This window comes from Chiloscyllium punctatum, chromosome 42, assembly GCF_047496795.1.
Source record: "Chiloscyllium punctatum isolate Juve2018m chromosome 42, sChiPun1.3, whole genome shotgun sequence".
Taxonomy (NCBI): domain Eukaryota; kingdom Metazoa; phylum Chordata; class Chondrichthyes; order Orectolobiformes; family Hemiscylliidae; genus Chiloscyllium; species Chiloscyllium punctatum.
Window position 1 is genome coordinate 46,328,948 of NC_092780.1, and position 21,766 is coordinate 46,350,713.

Sequence of the window (21,766 nt, forward strand, 5' to 3'; positions counted from 1 at the left end):
AATGGCATTGCTGGATGTTATGAACCCAGCACTTTGGTGCCTCCTCCCTCCATCTTTATTTAAGTAAAAACTCGTGTAGCTGTGAAAGGCTGAAGTAGAAAGCTGTGTATAAGGACAGAAAGTGGGCTCCTGAGTGCATAAACATTGCCTTTTGAAATGATTTGTGCAGCTGTCAAACCATTATCCCTCCTTATTGAGGTTTATTGCTGGGGGCTGTAGGTTGAAGTCATGATGAATATGGGAGTTTTCACAGAACAACTGCAGACTACACTGTAAAGTAAACAACTGCCTTTATATATATATTTACACACACTGATAAAACACAAATAATTGCATGATGCAAGTACATGAGGTTAGAATTTAATTAAGCTGCAAGATTAGAATTGTCTGCTCTGCATACTCAGTGTTCCTGGTTTTAGACTGTGGAGGAACTGTCTCAGATACGTGCTGGTACTAATTCATGAGTCCACATTAAAGGCCTTTTGAGCTTGTGTTTTGAAAGAGGTTAGGATTCCGCCAATGTTCTGGCAGGGTCTAGATTGCACATGATCTAGGATTTGATTAATAGTTTGAGGTCAGCCCTTTGCCAGGTTAGAAATGATCGAGAGTAAAGCTGGTTTCAGAGCAGTTTCAGTGAGTTATATCTATATCATGCTGTTTAAAATGCAGTTGTGTGGGATAAGGAGTCTCTTCATTCATGTACTGTTACCCCCTGGACTCGCTGTGGTTGGCACTGGGCAAGGAGGGGCAGAGTGGGTCACAGTAAGAGTTCATGCCACTCAGGCAGACTGTGAGAGGGTTGCTCGCTCCACACTATAAACTCTTAATCCTGATCCGGACAAAGAGAGTGGCTGGTGACAGAGAGGCAGAGTCTTTGGACAACAGGTGGATGTGGCGATAACCTGTGGGTACAAACAGAAAAACAAGTTAAAATGGGGAAGGGAGAGACACTGATACAGCGAGAAATAGTTTCAACAAGGGATATGTAGCAGCAAGATACTGTCACAGGGACGGAGGGGGGGGGGGATAGGGATCACATCCAGAATCAAAGCCTTAGGCAAGTGACTCCATTGCAGCCGAGGGACAGGCTGCACAATCAGGGACAAGGTGAAAGCATGAGCCAAGTTAACAGGTTATATCCCAGTAACACTAGATCAGAAAGGAGTCAGGATGGGACTACAGAGAGATACAGGTCTGTGAGGAGCTGATAGTCTGGTGGGACAGGGGGTACCACATCAACTACCCCTCCCTCGCCCCAAAGAGTGACACTGCCCCTCTCCCCGTGACACTGCCCCTCTCCCCGTGACACTGCCCCCTCTCCCCGTGACACTGCCCCCTCTCCCTGTGGCACTGTCCCTCTCCACGTGACACTGCCCCCTCTCCCCGTGACACCGCCCCCTGTCCCGTGACACCGCCCCTCTCCCTCAGGCACTGCCCCTCTCCCCCCCGACACTGCCCCTCTCCCAGTGATACTGCCCCCTCTCCCAGTGATACTGCCCCCTCTCCCCGTGATACTGCCCCCTCTCCCCGTGACACTGCCCCTCTCCCCCCGACACTGCCCCTCTCCCCCCGACACTGCCCCTCTCCCCGTGACACTGCTCCCTTCCCCGCGACACTGCCCCTCTCCACCTGACACTGCCCCTGTCCCCCCAACACTGCCCCTCTCTCCCCAACACTGCCCCTCTCTCCCCAACACTGCCCCTCTCTCCCCAACACTGCCCCTCTCCTTGTTACACTGCCACTCTCCCCCCGACACGGCCCTTCCCCCCAGCACTGCCCCTCTCCCAGTGATACCGCCCCCTCTCCCCGTGACACTGCCCCTCTCCGCCCGACACTGCCCCTCTCGCCGTGACACTGCCCCCTTCCCCACGACACTGCCCCTCTCCCCGTGACACTGCCCCCCTCCCCGCGACATTGCCCCTCTCCCCCCGACACTGCCCCTCTCCCCCCGACACTGCCCCCTCTCCCCGTGACACTGCCCCTCTCCCCCCGACACTGCCCCTCTCGCCGCGACACTGCCCCCTTCCCCACGACACTGCCCCTCTCCCCGTGACACTGCCCCCCTCCCCGCGACACTGCCCCTCTCCCCCCGACACTGCCCCTCTCCCCGTGACACTGCCCCCCTCCCCGCGACACTGCCCCTCTCCCCCCGACACTGCCCCCCTCCCCGCGACACTGCCCCCTTCCCCGCGACACTGCCCCTCTCCCCGTGACACTGCCCCCCTCCCCGCGACACTGCCCCCCTCCCCGTGACACTGCCCCTCTCCCACCGACACTGCCCCTCTCCCCCCGACACTGCCCCTCTCCCCCCGACACTGCCCCTCTCGCCGTGACACTGCCCCTCTCGCCGTGACACTGCCCCTCTCCCCCCGACACTGCCCCTCTCCCCCCGACACTGCCCCTCTCCCCCCGACACTGCCCCTCTCCCTGTGACACTGCCCCCCTCCCCGTGACACTGCCCCCCTCCCCGCGACACTGCCCCTCTCCCCCCGACACTGCCCCCCTCCCCGCGACACTGCCCCTCTCCCCGTGACACTGCCCCCCTCCCCGCGACACTGCCCCTCTCCCACCGACACTGCCCCTCTCCCACCGACACTGCCCCTCTCCCACCGACACTGCCCCTCTCCCACCGACACTGCCCCTCTCCCACCGACACTGCCCCTCTCCCCCCGACACTGCCCCTCTCGCCGTGACACTGCCCCTCTCCCCCCAACACTGCCCCTCTCCCCCCAACACTGCCCCTCTCCCACCGACACTGCCCCTCTCCCCCCGACACTGCCCCTCTCCCCCCGACACTGCCCCTCTCGCCGTGACACTGCCCCTCTCGCCGTGACACTGCCCCTCTCCCCCCGACACTGCCCCTCTCCCCCCAACACTGCCTCTCTCCCCCCAACACTGCCCCTCTCCCCCTGACACTGCCCCTCTCCCCCCGACACTGCCCCTCTCCCACCGACACTGCCCCTCTCCCACCGACACTGCCCCTCTCCCCCCGACACTGCCCCCCTCCCCGCGACACTGCCCCCCTCCCCGCGACACTGCCCCTCTCCACCTGACACTGCCCCTCTCCACCTGACACTGCCCCTCTCCACCTGACACTGCCCCTCTCCACCTGACACTGCCCCTCTCCACCTGACACTGCCCCTCTCCCCCCAACACTGCCTCTCCCCCCACACAGCCCCTCTCCCCCCAAAACTGCCCCCCTCCCCACGACACTGCCCCTCTCACCCCAACACTGCCCCTCTCGTTACACTGCCCCTCTCCCCGTGACACTGCCCCTCTCCCTGTGACACTGCCCCTCTCCCCGTGACACTGCCTCCTCCCCGTGACTCTGCGCCTCTCCCCGTGACACTGCCCCTCTCCCCGTGACACTGCCCCTCTCCCCGTGACTCTGCCCCTCTCCCCGTGACTCTGCCCCTCTCCCCGTGACTCTGCCCCTCTCCCCGTTACTCTGCCCCTCTCCCCGTGACTCTGCCCCTCTCCCCCGACACTGTCCCTCTTCCCGTGACACTGCTCCTCTCCCCCCAACACTGCTCCTCTCCTCATTACACTGCCCCTCTCCCCGTGACTCTGCCTCCTCCCCGTGACTCTGCCTCCTCCCCATGACTCTGCGCCTCTCCCCGTGACTCTGCGCCTCTCCCCAGACACTGCCCCTCTCCCCGTGACACTGCCCCTCTCCCCGTGACTGCCCCTCTCCATGTGACTCTGCCCCTCTCCACGTGACTCTGCCCCTCTCGCCGTTCGTGAGGACGGGGCAGTGTCCGGGGAGTGAGGCAGTGTCGGGACAAGGGGTTAAAGTGATGATTACCTTCTCTCATACTGGTGAATGGGAGCGTGAACTGTCCAATGAAATCATTGCTGGTGGTTGAGTCATAATCTTCAACAATGAATCGGATGAGCGCGAGTTCGGGAACGTTGATGGTGAACCGGAGCACTTCATTCCAGACTGGATTAAATCCTGCAATCCAGTAAAAACAGAGAGACACTGTGAAGCATCTGACTGGGGCTTCCCTCCATGTCACTGGGATGCATGTAGTCTCAAAGGGAATGGCCCCATTGTCTGCAGAGTGGGTGGAATAGTTTTGGGAATCTTGGCCTAGCTGAGAACAGGGAGATTTCCTCTCTGTTGCCATGGCAGCTGGGGGCCTGCTGGTGAGGACTGGTAGGGGAGGCCACTCATTGCCCAGTTGGGTGTCCTTCCGTCGTGACTGGCATCTTCTTGTGTCCCACAGGGAGAATCATTTGTGAAGATGGTGTAACCCTCCTCTCTTTCCCTGAATGGTTTTCCCAAATCCCACTACGGTGAGTGTTCTCGGAGTTCACCAGGAGACCTCCCCCTCCAATATCTCTGATCCAGCAGAAACATGTCATCAGCTGCAGGTCCTTGGAGGCCTTGCAGTTCGTGTCTACTTTATCTCTGCAGTCATTGATAAGTGACACACTCCCCCACCCCACCTCATTTAAGTATACTGATATGCAAATGAAGCATAGCAGATACCTAGTGGACCACTTCCAAACTATGAGCCAATTCACCATTCACAATGTGGTCCCCTGTTTATTGAGAAGATGGAATGCAGACTGGATGACTGCTTTGTGATGTTTCTATGTAGTGTCCAGTTGCCTGCCACTTTCACAGACCACCATGTCCCCTGGCCAACATCTCTGTCCCAAGGCTTGCTGTAGCGCTCCAGTGAAGCTCAGTTCAAGCTGGAAGAACAACACTTCATTTTCCACTTGGAGACCCTCCAATCTCTGCAACAGGTTAACAGTATGGTCACTACGCCATCCTCAGGAGTCACTAACTGTAACATTGCCAAGATTTTTGGAAAGACTCTTTACATTATAACTTCCTCAGACAACCGCTTACCGTTATTTTCAATATGGCGGGTCTTTTGGGTGCTGTTGTCTTCAGGAACTCCGTGTACCTCCACACGCACCAGGGGATCCACGATGGAATTCTTTTTATCCTTATTGACTTTGGGGAGCTGCTGAGCTGTAATAATCTGAAAAAGAGACCTCAGTGTGAGAACATGGGGTTCTACATGAGAATGACTATAATTCATCAGCAGTTGGAAGCAGACCGAGAGAGATGGGGAGAGAGACAATCAGCGATTTGGGATTCAGTGCAGACAGCAGGAGATTATGAGGAAAGATACTTGGGAGAGGAAACAGAAGCTTCGTTGGTGATGAAGGGTAAGAGACATCCTGGGACATGAACAGGACAAAACTTTAACAATGAAAGGAGAAGAGCCAAGGATTTATCTCCAGATGTGAAACAGCAGAGGCTTTCCCAGGAAACAAAGATAGCAAGAATATTCTGGTGCACATCAAACAAGCAAAAGCTAAGAGAGAACAAGAATGTTGAAACAGGGGCATTCATCCCTTCAGTCTGTTCTGTCATTCAATGGCATCAGGACTGACCCTTGTTTGACCATATCCTTTCATACCTTTGGATAATTACAAAATATCTCAATCACAGGTTTCAAATTTACAACTCACCCAGAATCTTGTGGGAGGCTGTTTCTTTGTGTACAAAAATGTCTCCTAATTTCACTTTGAAAGTGTCTGGTTCTCATCTCTGAACCACTCACTCTGGGTCTAGATTCTGAAAGCACTGGAAACAATTTCCCTTTATCCTTTTAGAATTTAGAATTAGATTTTATCGCCACGTGTAGGAATACAGGAGTACTGTGAAAAGTCTACAAAATTGCTATTCTCCAGCACCATCTTGGTTACAAAATCAGAATCTCAAAATAAAAGCAACAGCAGAAATAAAAGAGAACCAAAAGATAAGAAAGATGTCCAGATCTCAAAGTCTGCATCTTAACTCCCCTTGACCTTTTCTTCCCCTGAACAACTTGAAAACCTCCATCAAACTATCCCATAACCCTGTAAATTACAGGCAATACAACGACAGGGTGAAATGTAACCGAAGTGTATTAGAAGTTGGGGCGGGGTGGAAGAGGGAGACTCTGCCACATTTCCACGTCAACCTTGATTAAGTCTGGGATGGATAGTTAATGGACACCCATTTTGCCCCAACCCAAATTAAGGCCCTGAAGTGGGTGATGAATATCTCACTCTACTGCTGCCACTGGCTATGAAGCATGGGGAGGTCAGCAGAAGTAAACCCAGTTACATTCCCCAGGGATTCCCTCAGTCAAAGGCCTGTTCAAGTCTTGAATGTTCTCTTCTGGTTCTAACAATACAACCCTGAGAAAGTATCCTCTGAAAATCCAAAGTTGCAAATTATCTGAGTTGAAATCCAGTTTCACGCATTCTCTTAGTCTGCCAATATCACTTTGAGTGAGCGTGAGATGGTAATCATTGAACAACTCATAGAACCATAGATGGCCCACGTTGTGGAAACAGGCCATTTGGCCCAACAAGTCCGCACCGACCCTGTGAAGAGCATCCCACCCAGACCCATTCCCCTACTCTATCGCTGTAACCCTGAAGGACTTCTAATTAAGGCAGCTAACCTACACATCGCTGAACACTATGGACAATTTTCCATAGCTAATTCACCTGACCTGCACATCTTCGGACTGTGGGAGGAAACCCGAGCACCCAGAGGAACCCACGCAGACATGGGGAGAACGTGCAAACTCCACACAGACAGTCGCCCAAGGCTGGAATTGAACCCGGGTCTCTGGCGCTGTGAGGCAACAGTGCTAACCACTGAGCCACTGTGCTGCCCCCTGTCCAAGACACTGGGAACAGAGAAAATGGTTAGAGATACCCAACGTATCACTCTCAGAACATCTTTGTAGACTTTATTAATTGATGTGAGAGACAATCCTCTACTGTACTGTATCTTTACAGTCTCATTGCTGTATTATATTGAAGTGATGTTGGAATGCTACAGATAGATCCTGTACAATAGGATATGGTAATTTCCCGCTGTCTTTTTAAACAGCCTGTTCAGATGTGTTATAAACATCTCCAGGGCAAGTGGGACTTGAACGTACTGCTTCTGGCTGACAGGTAAGGACTGTACGACAAGACGCAAAGTAGAATTAACGAGGCAATTTCAGGTCATTGTGGGTCAGTCCCTCGATAAACAACGCTCCTGACTTGCATTTCCATTGTTGACAGAATGTCCTGGGGCAGGGTCTTGGAATCCCAGGCATTGTTCTTACACAGAAACATGGAAAAAGCTGGACACAATGAACGACCAACTATCTGGCCATCACAATATCCCATGGATAATGGAGTTCCTGATCAGTCACAGCATTCCAACTCGATCAACAAGTCACCTGCTCCCCTCCCAACAGGCTAAGCAGGACTGATCCAACTCTAATTTTATCCAGGTCTTTTGCTCACCCCAAATGCACATAGTTTCACTGTTAAAGGAAAAAGAATGGAAGGATGTTTACATCAATTATTAGTTGTGTCTCCTTGAGGCCTGCCCCTGGTTTCGCCCTGGCAGGATCAAACGGATTGGAACCAATCCTCATGAAACTGGGCTTCAGGATGTATCCAGACCGACCATTCTGCCGGAACTTCCCTTTGTTTAGGTCCATCTCAGTCCCGGGTTTCTGGAAATTCAGAGCCACTAGATAAAGTCAAAAAATATACCAATTAACAGAAAAGAAAACAATTGATCAATGATCAAAGAGAGGTCACATAAACTGAATTTGTTTTCCCGAGAATATAAGTAGTTAAGGGGTGATCTAATCTTATAAGGACCTTTGAATGATCAAAGGGATTGGTGGGGCTCTGAGATAGAAACCTTTTCTACTGGTGTGTCTAAGTCAAATACGATAGAACATTCTAATTAAAACCAGACTAATGTGAGTAGAAGTTAGGAGACACTCCTTTATGCAAAGCTTGGTATTCATGTGGAACTCTTTCCCACAAAAAGGGGTATGTACTGGGGCTCAATTTAATAACTTTTAATCTAAGGTCAATAGATTATTGCTTATATGATGAAGGATGTATAATTTATATATTAACATCATTTTTGGAAATGGGATTTCAAAATAGATGCAGATGGAAATTAATTATTTCTGTGAGGGGTTTTCTTTTTTTAAGAAAAATAAGCTTCTTCTGAAACAGAGATATAAATTCAATGTTTTATGAAAGAGTAGGTGGCTGGACCCTGTGGTGTTAATGCAAAAAGATATTGATAATGTTGGATTTATGCTGGGTAGAGTAAACATGTAAGGTTATGAGCTTTGTTTTCCATTCAGTAGAATCTCAGAAGAGCAAGCTTTCTTTTCAATTTGGCCAGTGTTGTGTTCAGAAGCAAATTTAGTTTCTCTCCTATAAGAAAGATTCAGAGCATTTCAAGCAACAAGTTACAAGTGTGTGAAACGTTTGAAATGACGAGAGTCTGGGTGGAAATCTGCAGATTGTTAGAGTTGAGAAAGTTCAGGTTCTTGCGTTTACAGTATGTTCACGTCAGTAGATTTGGAAAGGATTTGTTGTCTCCGGAGTCTACGCCAAGAAGCTGTTTGGAGTTTGTTAAGTAGAATCCTAAAGAGCTGAGATAGAGGGTGTAATTTCTCTGAGCTTGAGTCTCTGGAATGCACAATGTTCTTTTGCTGCAGGTTGAGGGATCATTCTATTTGTCCCTGTTTATCTAATTTCTGTTTCATTTCTTTTGTGTAACAAACGTTTGTTATTCCGGGAAAGAAAAATCTCCTGTCATAGTCATAGAGTCATAGCGATGTACAGCATGGAAACAGACCCTTCGACCCAACCCATCCATGCTGACCAGATACTCCAACCCAATCTAGTCCCACCTGCCAGCACCCGGCCCATATCCCTCCAAACTCTTCCTATTCATATACCCATCCAAATGCCTTTTAAATGCTGCAATTGTACCAGCCTCCACCACTTCCTCTGGCAGCTAATTCCATACACGTACCACCATCTGTGTGAAAAAGTGGCCCCTTAGGTCCCTTTTATATCTTTCCCCTCTCACCCTAAACCTATGCCCTCTAGTTCTGGACTCCCCCACCCCAGGGAAAAGACTTTGTCTATTTATCTTATCCATGCTCCTTATGCAGGGAGAGCAATGTTCCTCCTGCATGATGTTTGAGGTCAGGGATGCCAATAGTGTCCCATTCAAGTACATCTGCAGGAAGTGCACCCAACTCTCGCTCCTCCAAGACCGTGTTAGGGAACTGGAGCGGGAGCTGGATGAACTTCGGATCATTCGGGAGGCAGAGGCTGTGATAGATAGGAGTTACAGGGAAGTAGTTACTCCTAGGCACGAAGAAAGCTGGGTGACTGTTCAAAAGGGAAACAACAGTCAGTGGAGGGATATCCTGTGGTCATTCCCCTGAAAAACATGTATACCGTTTTGGATATTGTTGAGGGGGACGAATTACCAGGGGCAAGCAGTGGGGCCCAGGTCTCTGGCACAGAGCCTGTCCCTGTTGCACAGAAGGGAAGGAGAGAAAGGAGGAGTGTGTTAGTCATTGGGGAATCAATAGTTAGAGGCTCAGCTAGAAGGCTTGTTGGGAACGAGCGAGACTCGTGGTTGGTGTGTTGCCTCCCAGGTGCCAGGGTCCATGATGTCTCAGATCGTATCTTTGGGGTCCTGAAGGGAGATGGTGACCAGCCTCAAGACATTGTCCACGAAGGTACCAACGACATAGATAGAAAGAGGGATCGGGATGTAAGGCAGGATTTCAGGGAGCTAGAGTGGAAGCTGAGAGCTAGAACAAACAGAGTTGTTATCTCTGGTTTGTTACCCGTGACATGTGATAGCGAGGCAAGGAACAGGGAGAGATATCAGCTGAACACGTGGCTACAAGGTTGGTGCAGGAGGGAAGGTTTCAGGTACTTGGATAATTGAGGCTCATTCTGGGGAAGGTGGGACCTGTACAAACAGGACGGTCTTCACTTGAACCAGACGGGTACTAATATCCTGGGTGGGAAATTTGCTGGTGCTATTCGAGTGGGTTTAAACTAGCTCAGTAGGGGGATGGGAACCGGAGGTATGGTCGTAGTGCACAGGAGCATGAGAGTAGGGAGGACAGGGACAGGATTTCAGGGTCTCAGGAATGTGCTGGCAGAGAGCGAAGTGGTTTGAAGTGTGTCTACTTCAATGCCAGAAGTATCCGAAATAAGGTAGGTGAGCTTGCAGCATGGATAGGTACCTGGGACTTCGATGTTGTGGCAATTTCGGAGACATGGATAGAGCAGGGTGAGGAATGGGTGTTGCAGGTCCCAGGGTTTAGATCTTTCATTAAGAACAGGCAAGGCAGTAAAAGAGGGGGAGGTGTGGCCTTGTTAGTCAAGGATAGTATAACGGTGGCTGAGAGAACTTTTGATGAGGACTCATCTAGTGAGGTAGTATGGGCTGAGGTTAGAAACAGGAGAGGAGAAGTCACACTTCTTGGAGTTTTTTATAGGCCTCCGCAGAGTTCCAGAGAGGTGGAAGAGAGGATTGGCAAAATTATTCTGGGTAGGAGTGACAGGAATAAGGTGGTCATTATGGGGGACTATAACTTCCCCAACATTGACTGGAAATGTTATAACTCTAGGACGTCGGATGGATCAGTTTTTGTCCAATGTGTACAGGAGGGTTTCCTGACACAGTATGTCGAAGAGCCGACAAGAGGGGAAGCCACACTGGATCTGGTGCTTGGTAATGAACCAGGCCAGGTGTTTGATTTAGTTGTAGGTGAGCACTTTGGAGAGAGTGACCATAATTCAGTTACATTTAGTTTAGCGATGGAAAGGGATAGGTAAATGCCACAGGTTAAGAGTTACCGATGGGTAAGGGCAATTATAATGCGATTAGGCAAGAATTAGGATGCATAGAATGGGGTAGGAAAATGCAGGGGATGGGACAATGGAAATGTGGAGCTGGTTTAAGGAACAGATATTGCGTGTCCTTGATAGGTATGTCCCTGTCAGGCAGGGAGGAAGTGATAAGGTAAGAGGACCGTGGTTTACAACAGAAAATTGCATCTCTTGTTAAGAAGGAGGAGGCTTATGTGACGATGAGACAAGATGGTTCAGATGAGGCGATGGAGAGTTACAGATCAGCTAGGAAGGATTTAAAGAGAGAGTTAAGAAGAGCAAAGAGAGGACACGAGCAGTCTTTAGCAAACAGAATAAAGGAGGACCCTAAAGCTTTCTATAGGTATGTGAGGAATAAAAGGATGATTAGGGTCGGAATAAGGCCAGTCAAAGACAGAAGTGGGAAGTTGAGTGTGGACCCTGTGGAGATCGGAGAGGTGCTAAACGAACATTTCTCATCAGTTTTCACTCAGGAAAAGGAAAATATTGTAGAGGAGAAGAATGAGGTATTAAATATTAGACTAGAAAGGATCGAGGTTAGTTATGAACAGGTGTTATCAATTCTAGAAGGACTGAAAGTAGACAAGTCCCCTAGGCCAGATGGGATTTATCCGAGGATTCTCTGGGAATCTGGGGAGGAGATGGCAGAGCCTTTAGCTTTGATATTTGAGTCGTCATTGTTTACAGGTTTAATACCTGAGGACTGGAGGATTGCAAATGTTGTGCCCTTGTTCAAGAAGGGCAGTAGAGATGACCCAGGTAATTTTAGACCAGTGAGCCTTACTTCTGTTGTAGGAAAGGTTTTGGAAAGGATTATAAGAGATAAGATTTATAATCATCTAGAAAGCAATAATTTGATTTCAGATAGTCAACATGGTTTCGTCAAGGTGGTAAAAACAAGGGCAGGTTGTGTCTCACAAACCTCATTGAGTTTTTTGAGAAGGTGACCAAGCATGTAGATGAGGGTAGGGCAGTTGACATGGTATACTTGGACCTCAGTAAAGCCTTTGATAAGGTTACACATGGTAGGCTGATGGAGAAAATGTAGAGGCATGGAATTGAGGGAAATTTAGCAGTTTGGATTAGAAACTAGCTTTCTGAAAGAAGGCAGCGAGTGGTGGTTGATGGAAAATATTCAGCCTGGAGTCTGGTTACTAGTGATGTATCACAAGGATCTGTTTGGGACCACTGCTGTTTGTCATTTTTATAAATGACTTAGACGCAGGCATAGGTGGATGGACGAGTAAATTTGCAGACAACACTAAAGTTGGTGGAGTAGTGGACAGTTTGGAAAAATGTTACAGGTTGCGGGGGACTTGGATAAACTGCAGAATTGGGCTGAGAGGTGGAAAATGGAGTTCAATGCAGCTCAACGTGAGGTGATGCGCTTTGGGAAGAATAACAGGAAGGCAGAGTACTGGGTCAATGGAAAGATCCTTGGTAGTGTGGATGTACAGAGGGATCTTGGAGTCCATGTGCATAGATCCCTGAAACTTGCCTCCCAGGTGGATAGTGCTGTTAAGAAGGCATACGGTGTGTTAGGTTTCATTGGTAGCGGGATTGAGTTCCAGAACTGCAATATCATGCTGCAACTATACAAAACGCTGGTGCAGCACACTTGGAATATTGTGTACAGTTCTGGTCGCCCCACTATAGGAAGGATGTGGAAGCATTGGAAAGGGTGCAGAGGAGATTTACCAGGATGTTGCCTGGTCTGGAGGGAAGGTCTTATGAGGAAAGGCTGAGGGACTTGGGTCTGTTCTCATTGGAAAGAAGAAAGCTAAGGGGGGATTTAATAGATACTGGATTAGTGGTGCTGGAAGAGCACAGCAGTTCAGGCAGCATCCAACGAGCAGCGAAATCAACGTTTCGGGCAAAATCCCTTCATCAGGAATAAAGGGATTTAATAGAGACATGCAAGATGATCAGAGGATTAGATAGGGTAGACAGTGAAAGACCTTTTCCTAGGATGATGCCATCAGCTTGTACGAGAGGGCATAACTACAAATTGAGGGGTGATAGATTGTAGACAGATGTCAGAGGCAAAATCTTTGTGCAGAGAGTGGTAAGGGCTTGGAATGCCCTACCTGCTAAGGTAGTCAACTCAGTCACATTTGGGTGATTTAAACAATCCTTAGATAAGCAAATGGATGATTTTGGGATAGTATAGGGGGATGAGCTGAGAATAGTTCACAGGTCGGCGCAACATCAGGGGCCGAAGGGCCTGTTCTGCGCTGTATTGTTCTATGATTTTGTAAACCTCTATAAGGTCACCAACGCTCCAGGGAAACAGCCCCAGCCTGTTCAGTCTCTCTCTGTAGCTCAAATCCTCCAAACCAGGCAAAGATCTCAGTGATTAACCGCCAGTTTATCTAACTAAACAAAACTAAATACATAAACACATGATCTATGTTTACTCTGGGATCTAACTTGACCATCAATTGGGATTTTAATACTAAGCAAGGATGTTAAGGGATATGAAGCGAAAGTGAGTGGAAAAGTTAGGATACAGATTAGTCATGATCTGACTGAAGATACATGAGGGGTTGAGTGGCCTCCTCCATTCTATCTTACTCAGACCCAATAACACAACCAATTAAAACAGCCAAACATCTGATTCATTCCTTCGAAGCATATCCATGTCTCAACAGCGACAGATGAAGGAAGAATGCTTCCTTGGCCAGGAACAGCTGGGCATTGAACCAGCCACGGTCTCCAAATAAGGAGCAGGCCATTTAGGATTGAGGTGAAGGGGATTCTCTCCTCTCAGAGGGCAGTGACTCCCTGGAACTCTCTTTCCCATTGGGCTGTGGAGAGACAATCCTTGAGCATGTTCAAGGTGGAGGTCGTATTAAAGAGTTTAGAGAAGATTTGTAGCTCAGGCTGAGGTTCTGTATATAGGTTTGTTCGCTGAGCTGGAAAGTTAATTTTTCGGATGTTTCGTCACTATACTAGGTAACATCATCAGTGAGCCTCCGGTGAAGCACTGGTGTTAGTGCCCTGCCTTCCATTTATGTTCTGAGGTTTCCTTGGGTTGGTGATGTCAATTCCTGTGGTGATGTCAGTTCCTGTTCTTTTTCTGAGGGTGGTAAATGGGGTGCAAGTCGATGTGTTTGTAGATAGATTTCCGGTTGGAATGCCATGCTTTGAGGGATTCTCGCGTGTCTCTGTTTGGCTTGTCCCAGGATGGATGTGTTGTCCCATCCTTACATACAGATGAAGAAGGACACCACTTTGACTGGGTCAACACATCCATCCTAGGACAAGCCAAACAGAGACATGCATGAGAATACTTTGAATCATGGCATTCCAACCAGAATTCTATCAACAAACACATTGACTTGGACCCCATTTACCACCCTGGCCAATATGTAACTCTGAATTAACATCGCAGAAACAGATTATCTGTTAATTATCATGGGACTGTGGGAGCTTGCTGTGTGTGAACTGGTCCATTTCCTATATCACAACAATGACTACACTTTAAAGTACATAGAGACATAGAATCATTGAGATATACAGCACAGAAACAGACCCTTCAGTCCAACTTGTCCATGCCGACCAGATATCCTAAACGAATCTAGTCCCATTTTCCAGCACTTGGCCCATATCCCTCTAAACCCTTCTTATTCATATACCCACCCAGATGCTTTTTAAATGCTATAATTGTCCCAGACTCCACCACATCCTCTGGCAGTTCATTCCATATACGCACCACCCTCTGCGTGAAAAAGTTGCCCTTTGGGTTCCTTTTAAATCTTTCCCCTCTCACCCTAAACTTGTGCCCTCTTAACTGGATTGAAGACAATTTAAGATGTTCCGTGGTCATGAAAAGTTCTATGTGATGCAAATCTTTATTATTTTGAAACACTAAGCTTTCCGAGCTAACCTACATCTGGCGAATTCGGGTTTGCTGATACAGTTTAATGCTCATTCAGTAAGCGGATTTCCCTTATTTTCTAATAATTAAATTGATTAAAACCTAGATCTTTGTTTTTGTTTGGGTGAATCCTCTGTTATTGTGTAGGAGTGAGTCAGGTCTGAGAGGGACTCACCCAGCTGACATCCTGCGTTCCACATCTCCTGAGGGTTGTAGTTGGATGAGTCAAAACGAGAGCCCGTGGGATATATCCTGGACAGCTGCAATGTGTTGTAACAAACAAAGGAGGCTCCTGAAAAATAAAGACATTTAATCATTTTTGCAGAGGAACACAACAACAAAGAATCAGTTCTCACTGTGTAGTTATGTCTCTGGAAACTTGCCAGTAAGACAGTGTGAGTATCATTCCTCACTGCTGTCATTCCTACCACCCAGCCCTCTCCCCTTGCTCATTTCCTGTATTGTCGGTATCTCTGGTTTCTCAAATTTCTTTGAGGCACTGAGTTACTTGCTGGGGAAGGAGAACAAACAGAGAGTTGGCAAGAACAGGTTAACCACTGCATCAGGGAACAGAGGCTGAAGAGCCCATTACTGGGTTAAGTAAAGTGTGTAGCAGACAGTGTGCACCAGCCAGGGAAGGCTGAACAGCTCACTGTCTGCAAACAGGTTGGAGGTGGGCTGGTAAAGGCTGAATGGCCTAGAATGTACAGTGTGTTGGGAGGTCAGGCTGCGAGCCCATTGGATAGAGAAGGTGAGAGCCCACTGGACAGAGGACAGGCTGCGAGCCCATTGGATAGACAAGGAGGGTGACAGTCCACTAGGTCAGTCCTGACGAAGGGCTTCTGCCCAAAAGGTCGATTTTCCTGCTCCTCGGATGCTGCCTGACTGGCTGTGCTTTTCCAGCATCACACTAATCTAGACTTTTACCTAGACAGGAAGGGTGACAACCCATTAGATAGAGAAGTTGAGATCCCATTGGATAGAGAGGGAGAGTGAGAGTTCATTGGATAGACAGGGATGGGTGAGAGCCCATTGGATAGACAGGCAGGGTTACAGCCCATTAGATAGAGAGGGTGAGATTCCATTGGATAGAGAGGGAGGGTGAGAACCCATCGGATAGAGAGGGAGAGTGAAAGCTCATTGGATAGAGGGGGAGAGTGAGAGCTCATTGGATAGAGGGAGAGTGTGAGATCCCATTGGATAGAGGGGGAGAGTGAGAACCCATTAGATAGAGAGGGAGGGTGAGATCCCATTGATAGAGAGGGAGGGTGACAGCTGATTGGATAGAGAGGGAGAGTGAGATCAGACTGGACATAGAGGTGGATGAGAGTCGATTGGATAGAGAGGCAGGCTGACAGTTCATTGGATAGAGAGAGAGAGTGAGAGTCCATTGGATGCATTAGATTCCCTACAGTGTGGACACAGATCATTGGGCCCCACTAGTCCACACCGAACCTCCACAAAGTAACCCTCCCAGACCGATTTCCCTCTGACTAATGCACCTAACGCTATGGGCAATTTAGTATGGCCAATTCACCTGACCTGCACATCTTTGGATTGTGGGAGGAAACTGGAGCACCTGGAGGAAACAAGGTAACAACAAGGACAACGTGCAAACGCCAGATAGACAGTTGCCTGAGGCTGGAATCGAACCTGGGTCCCTGGTCCTGTGAGACTGCAATGCTAACCACTGAGCCACCGTGCCACCCTCAGTAGAGAGGGAGGGTGAGATCTCATTGGATAGAGAGGGAGAATGACAGCACATTGGATAGTGAGGGTGAGAGTCCATTGGACAGAGAGGGAGGGTAGGGGCCCAAGGATAATGAGGTACAATGCCAATCTCCAGTGAAACATGAAATATATTGTAATCTAACCATCTCATAATATTAGGATTGGGATGATTGATTTTCTTTTCCTCCTTTCAGGTTTATTATTCAATGTTTGGATTGTTGAGCCCAATTATAGCAGGAATAATCAGTAACAGGAGGAAGTTTTCTGTATCACCATGCCTGACCTTCCCTGATCTCATCTTCATTGTTCTGACCAATACAGGTCTCTCACTTCCCTGTTATAAAACAGATTTGATCTTTATTCCTCAGAAGACACAGAAATGAGCATTGGTAGTTGGAAACCCATGTACTTGGATCAGCTCCAATAACACTCCACAACCTTGACACCATCCAAGGCAAAGCAGCCACTTGATTGGCACCACATCCACAAGCATTCACTCCCTCCAAAACCGATGCTCAGTGGCAGCAGTGAGTACTATCTACAAGATGAACTACAGAAATTCATCAAGGGTCCTGAGACAGCACCTACCAAACCCATGATTGTTTCCTTCTGGAAGGACAATTGTAGCAGATACATAGAAGCACCACCACCTGCAAATACATCTCAAGGACCTGGGTGCACCAGTCACTGAAGGTAAGCATGCAGGTGCAGCAGACAGTAAAGGCAAATGGTAGGTTGTCTTTCATTGTGAGAGGTTTCGAATACAGGTGCATGGATGTGTTGTTGCAGTTATACAGGGCCTTGCTGAGGCCACATATTGTGAGCAGTTTTGGTCTCCGTTTCTGAGGAAGGATGCTCTTGCTCTTGAGGGAGTGCAGCGAAGGTTTCCCAGGCTGATTCCAGGGATGGTGGGACTGATGTACAAGGAGAGATTGATGAGGTTAGCATTGTTTTCACTGGAGTTCAGACGAGTGAGGGGGGGAATCTCAGACACTTATAAAATTCCAACAGGACTAGACCGGGTAGATGCAGGAGGATGTTCCTGATGGTGGGTGTGTCCAGAACCAGTGGTCACAGTCTGAGGATTCGGGTGGACTATTTAGGACAGAGATGAGGAGACATCTCCTGTGGGTTGGCCTGTGGGATTCATTACCAGAGGAAGTAGTTGATGTCAAAACATTGAATGTATTCAAGAGGTGGATAGATATAGCACTTGGGGTGAATGGGATCAAAGGTTATGGGCAGAAAGCAGGATGAGGCTATTGAGTTGAACAATCAGCCATGATCATGATTAATGGCAGAGCAGGCTTGAAGGGCCGAATGGCCTCCTCCTGCACTGAACAATAAAGGAAAGCATACCAAACACCTTTTTCACTATCCCACCTACCTGTGACTCTACTTTCAAGGAACTATGAACCTGCACTCCAAAGTCTCTTTGTTCACCAACACTCCCTAGGACCTTATCATTAGGAATATAAGTCCTACCCTGATTTGCCTTTCCAAAATGCAGCACCTCACAATTATCCAAATTAAATTCCATCTGCCACTCCTCAGCCCATTGGCCCATCTGATCAAGATCCTGATGTACTCTGAGGTAACCTTCTTCACTGTCCACTACACCTCCAATTTTAGTGTCATCCGCAAACTTACTAACTATTTCTCCTATGTTAACATCCAAATCATTTATATAAATGACAAAAAGTAGTGGACCCAGCACCTATCCTTGTGGCACTCCACTGGTCACAGGCTTCCAGTCCAAAAAACAACCCTCCACCACCACCCTCTGTCTTCTACTTTTGAGCCAGTTCTGTATCCAAATGGCTAGTTCCCCCATACTCCATGTGATTTAACCTTGCTAACCAGTCTCCCATGGGGAACTTTGTCGAACACCTTACTGAAGTCCATATGGATCATCTCCACTGCTCTGCCCTCACCAATCCTCTGTGTTACTTCTTCACAAAACTCAATCAAGTTTGTGAGACATGATTTCCCACGCCATGTTGACTGTCCCTAATCAGTCCTTGCCTTTCCAAATACATGTTCATCCTGTCCCTCAGGATTCCCACCAACAACTTGTCCACCACCGACGTCAGGCTTACCGGTCTGTAGTTTGCTGGCTTTTCCTTACCACCTTTCTTAAACAGTGGCACCATGATGGCCAACCTCCAGTACCTTCCCGCACTTCACCTGTGACTATTGATAATACAAATATCTCAGCAAGGGGCCCAATGATGGTCGCTGTTTGTCATGTTGACATTCACACTTCCTCCAAGCTGCCGTTCCTTTTGGTTCAACACCAGCAATTTCTTTGTTCTGTGAGTTCACCTCCCTGGCTTTTATTCCTTCTCACTCTACCTGCTTTCACTTGCTTAAAACCAATGATATTTCTAACTCTTCCCAGGTCTGTCATTGTTCTGAATTGAATCAGAGTTATTGATCTGAACTGATAACTCTCCTTCTCTCTCCAAGTGAAGCCGAGATCGCTGACTATTTCTTTATCTTCAGTGTTTATTGTAAATTTGCAGCAGTGATTAGCTTTTGGTCTGCTTTGTCATGATAATCATGTGGTCTCATCTTACCTAACTCACAGATCAGCTTCTTTGCCTTATTCTCCGAGAAGGATGAGAGTTCACAGGCACATGCCTTCTCCCTTGCATACTGGAAGCTGTGGAAACGCACAGCCTTACAATAAACCACAAGCTCAGACAGCTCCTTCGACAGCTCCGTCACCAGCTCCTGAAAATCACCACAGTTAGTTAGAAAAATTGAGCAGTGAGAACCCAGCAGATCCCTCATACCCAGCAGATACCTGACACCCACCAGATCCCCAACACAAAATAGATCCCTCTCACCCAGCAGATCCCCACACCCAGCACCTCCTCAATACTCAGCAGATCCTTGACACCCAACAGATCCCCAATACCCAGCAGTTCCCCAATACTCAGCAGATCCCTGACACCCAGCAGATCCCCAATATCAAGCAGATCCTTGTCACCCAGCAGATCCCCAATGCTCAGCAGATCCCAAAACCAAGCAGATCCCTGGCACTCAGTAGATCCTTTATACCAGTGGATTGCAGACACCCCTAGCATTCAGTGGACCAAGTGGACCCTGGTCACCCAGGTGTCTCACACCAGTAGGTCATCAACATCCAGTAGACCCCTAATATCCATTGTTGCCTAATCCCAGAGATAGAAAACATGGCATGTGGGGAAACAAAATCAAAATGAACCTGATCCAATAATTTCCAGTTTAAATCACATCTGATGGGATGTCTAGTGTGACTGTACGAAGATCCAATCAGCCCAGAGTGTGTGACCAATCAGCTCAGAGTGAATGACCAATTAGCTCACAGTGAGTGACCATGAACATCATCTTGCTGTGGGAATAGAGGGGGATAATGATTTAGGGAAGACCATAAGAAATAAGAGTGGAAGTAGGCCGTTCGGCTCCTCAAGCCTGTTCTGCCATTCAATAGGATCATAGCCGATCCAAGACTCCTCCCTTTTACTTTGTCGTCCTTTCCCCATAATCCTGATTCCCCGACTGATCAAGAGTTATTTCAAGCGCAGACGCTGCCCCCACAGCTCCCTGAGGCAAGGAGTTCCTAAGACTCACAACCCTCTGAGAGAAGAAATTTCTCCTCATCTCAGTCTTAAATTGGTGCCCCTTTATGTTGAGGCTATGCCCTGGATCCTCTCAGTATTTACGCTGTCAAGCTGTTTAGGAATCCTGCATAGTGCAGGGACCCAAAGACGATCAGCAGTGTCCACTTTGAGATTAGCTAGCACAAAGGAGGGGGAGAATCTGGGGCCTTCGACCTCCTTGCTCAGTGTCAAACAAGGCTACACACTAACGCACTGAGTGGGTAACAGTGAAAAGTGAGGTTTATAACCTCATTACACTGCAGCCCAGGATCAATGTTTACTCCCCAAAGTATTTCATTGGACTCTCTTTGTTTTCACACTCCATTTTGACTGGGATAAGAAAAGTTTTATTTGTTTGCAACTGAGAGTCGGGAGTGTAGAATATGCAAATGTTAATGACAGCCACACTTTGAACCTTTTAGAACACTATTTAAAGTTGAACAGTGGGGTGCTGGAAAAGCACAGTCGGTCAGGCAGCATCTGAGGAGCAGGAGAGTCGATATTTTGAGCATAAACCTTCATCGGGAATGAGAGGGTAGCCCAAAGGGGCTGGGAGATAAATGGGAGGGAGTTGGGGTGGGGGGAAGGTAGCTGAGAATGCGATAAATAGATGGGGGTGGGGGGGTGATGGTGATAGGAGCGGAGGGTGGAGCGGATAGGTGGGAAGGAAGGTTGACAGGTAGGACAATTCATGAGGGTGGTGCTGAGTTGGAGGGTTGGATCTGGGATAAGGCGGGGGAGAGGGGAAATGAGGAAACTGGTGAAATCCACATTGATCCCGTGTAGTTGGAGGTCCCAAGGCAGAAGATCTATTTGAGGGAAGATGTAATGGCATTGGAGGTTGTTCAGAGGAGGTTCACCAGATCGATCCCAGAGACGAGGGGTTTGTAGAATGAAGAGAGATTGAACAGTTTAGGCCTATATTCTCTGGAATTTAGAAGAATGAGGGGAGATCAAGTTAAGGTATTCAGTCTCCAACATTAACCCTTTCACAACCTTGTACAACAGTGCTGACTGTCTTTATTTGGACCTGATTAGCAACTATGCTTCAGAGTAACTTGTTTTGGTGAAACAGTTCAGGATTTCCTAGATGGAGTAAGACACAAAATAAATATAGGTTCCTTCTCAATTAACTCGGAGTAAGGAGCTGACTGTCTCTGACAAAGGAATGACTGATCTTAAACAATGATGATCATTTAACGGCATAATCTCAACCAGAACCTGGTTGATGGTCAGGTTACGCCAGACACCTAAATCCTTCAAGTCACCAGTTTAAGGGAGAAGATAGATTAACAGTAAACAGAGACTGGACACTGAGGCTGGGGCTTTGGTATTGGTTTAAATAAACTTTCACACCCAGATCTGCCTGGCCCCTCCCCTGACATGGGGGCTGGATTTTCTGAGAAGTGTCAATCTTGGCCAATTTTTATAGAAGCAGAGAGCTCCACATTCCGATCTGGTGGGGGCTCCTGTCGAAATGGTTCTGATCTGACAGTTCTTCTCTTGCACAGAGGAAGAGGAAGGCAAACCAAACTCCCTTTTCACAGCACTCAGCTGCCCCCTTCTGCAATCTAAAGGTACAGACTCACAGCCACTTGGGTAGCTGCTGTCAAACTGCATGTACGGGTGGTAAGAGTGCTGTTAGGCTGCTGGAAGGGTAGAGTGCCAGGTGGGTGGGATATCAGGGAGTAAGGTAAGTAGGTTCCTGCTGGGAAGGATGCCTGTTGAAGAAGGGGTAGTGTGCAAA

The 21,766-nt window shown here is 48.2% G+C and overlaps 1 protein-coding gene across 1 annotated transcript in view; it reads right to left on the reverse strand.

Annotated features, from left to right (window-relative positions):
- Positions 1-273: 273 nt before the first annotated feature.
- LOC140465932 (1-phosphatidylinositol 4,5-bisphosphate phosphodiesterase delta-3-like) overlaps positions 274-21,766 on the reverse strand; it is a 155,850-nt gene continuing 134,357 nt past the window's right edge. The window contains exons 10-15 of the mRNA XM_072561913.1: positions 18,952-19,108; positions 14,817-14,933; positions 7,377-7,555; positions 4,865-5,000; positions 3,806-3,955; positions 274-902 (exon numbers count right to left, since the gene is read on the reverse strand). Of these exons, the coding sequence (XP_072418014.1) occupies positions 814-902; positions 3,806-3,955; positions 4,865-5,000; positions 7,377-7,555; positions 14,817-14,933; positions 18,952-19,108 (828 nt within the window). The 3' untranslated portion in view covers positions 274-813. The remainder of the gene's footprint in view (positions 903-3,805; positions 3,956-4,864; positions 5,001-7,376; positions 7,556-14,816; positions 14,934-18,951; positions 19,109-21,766) is intronic.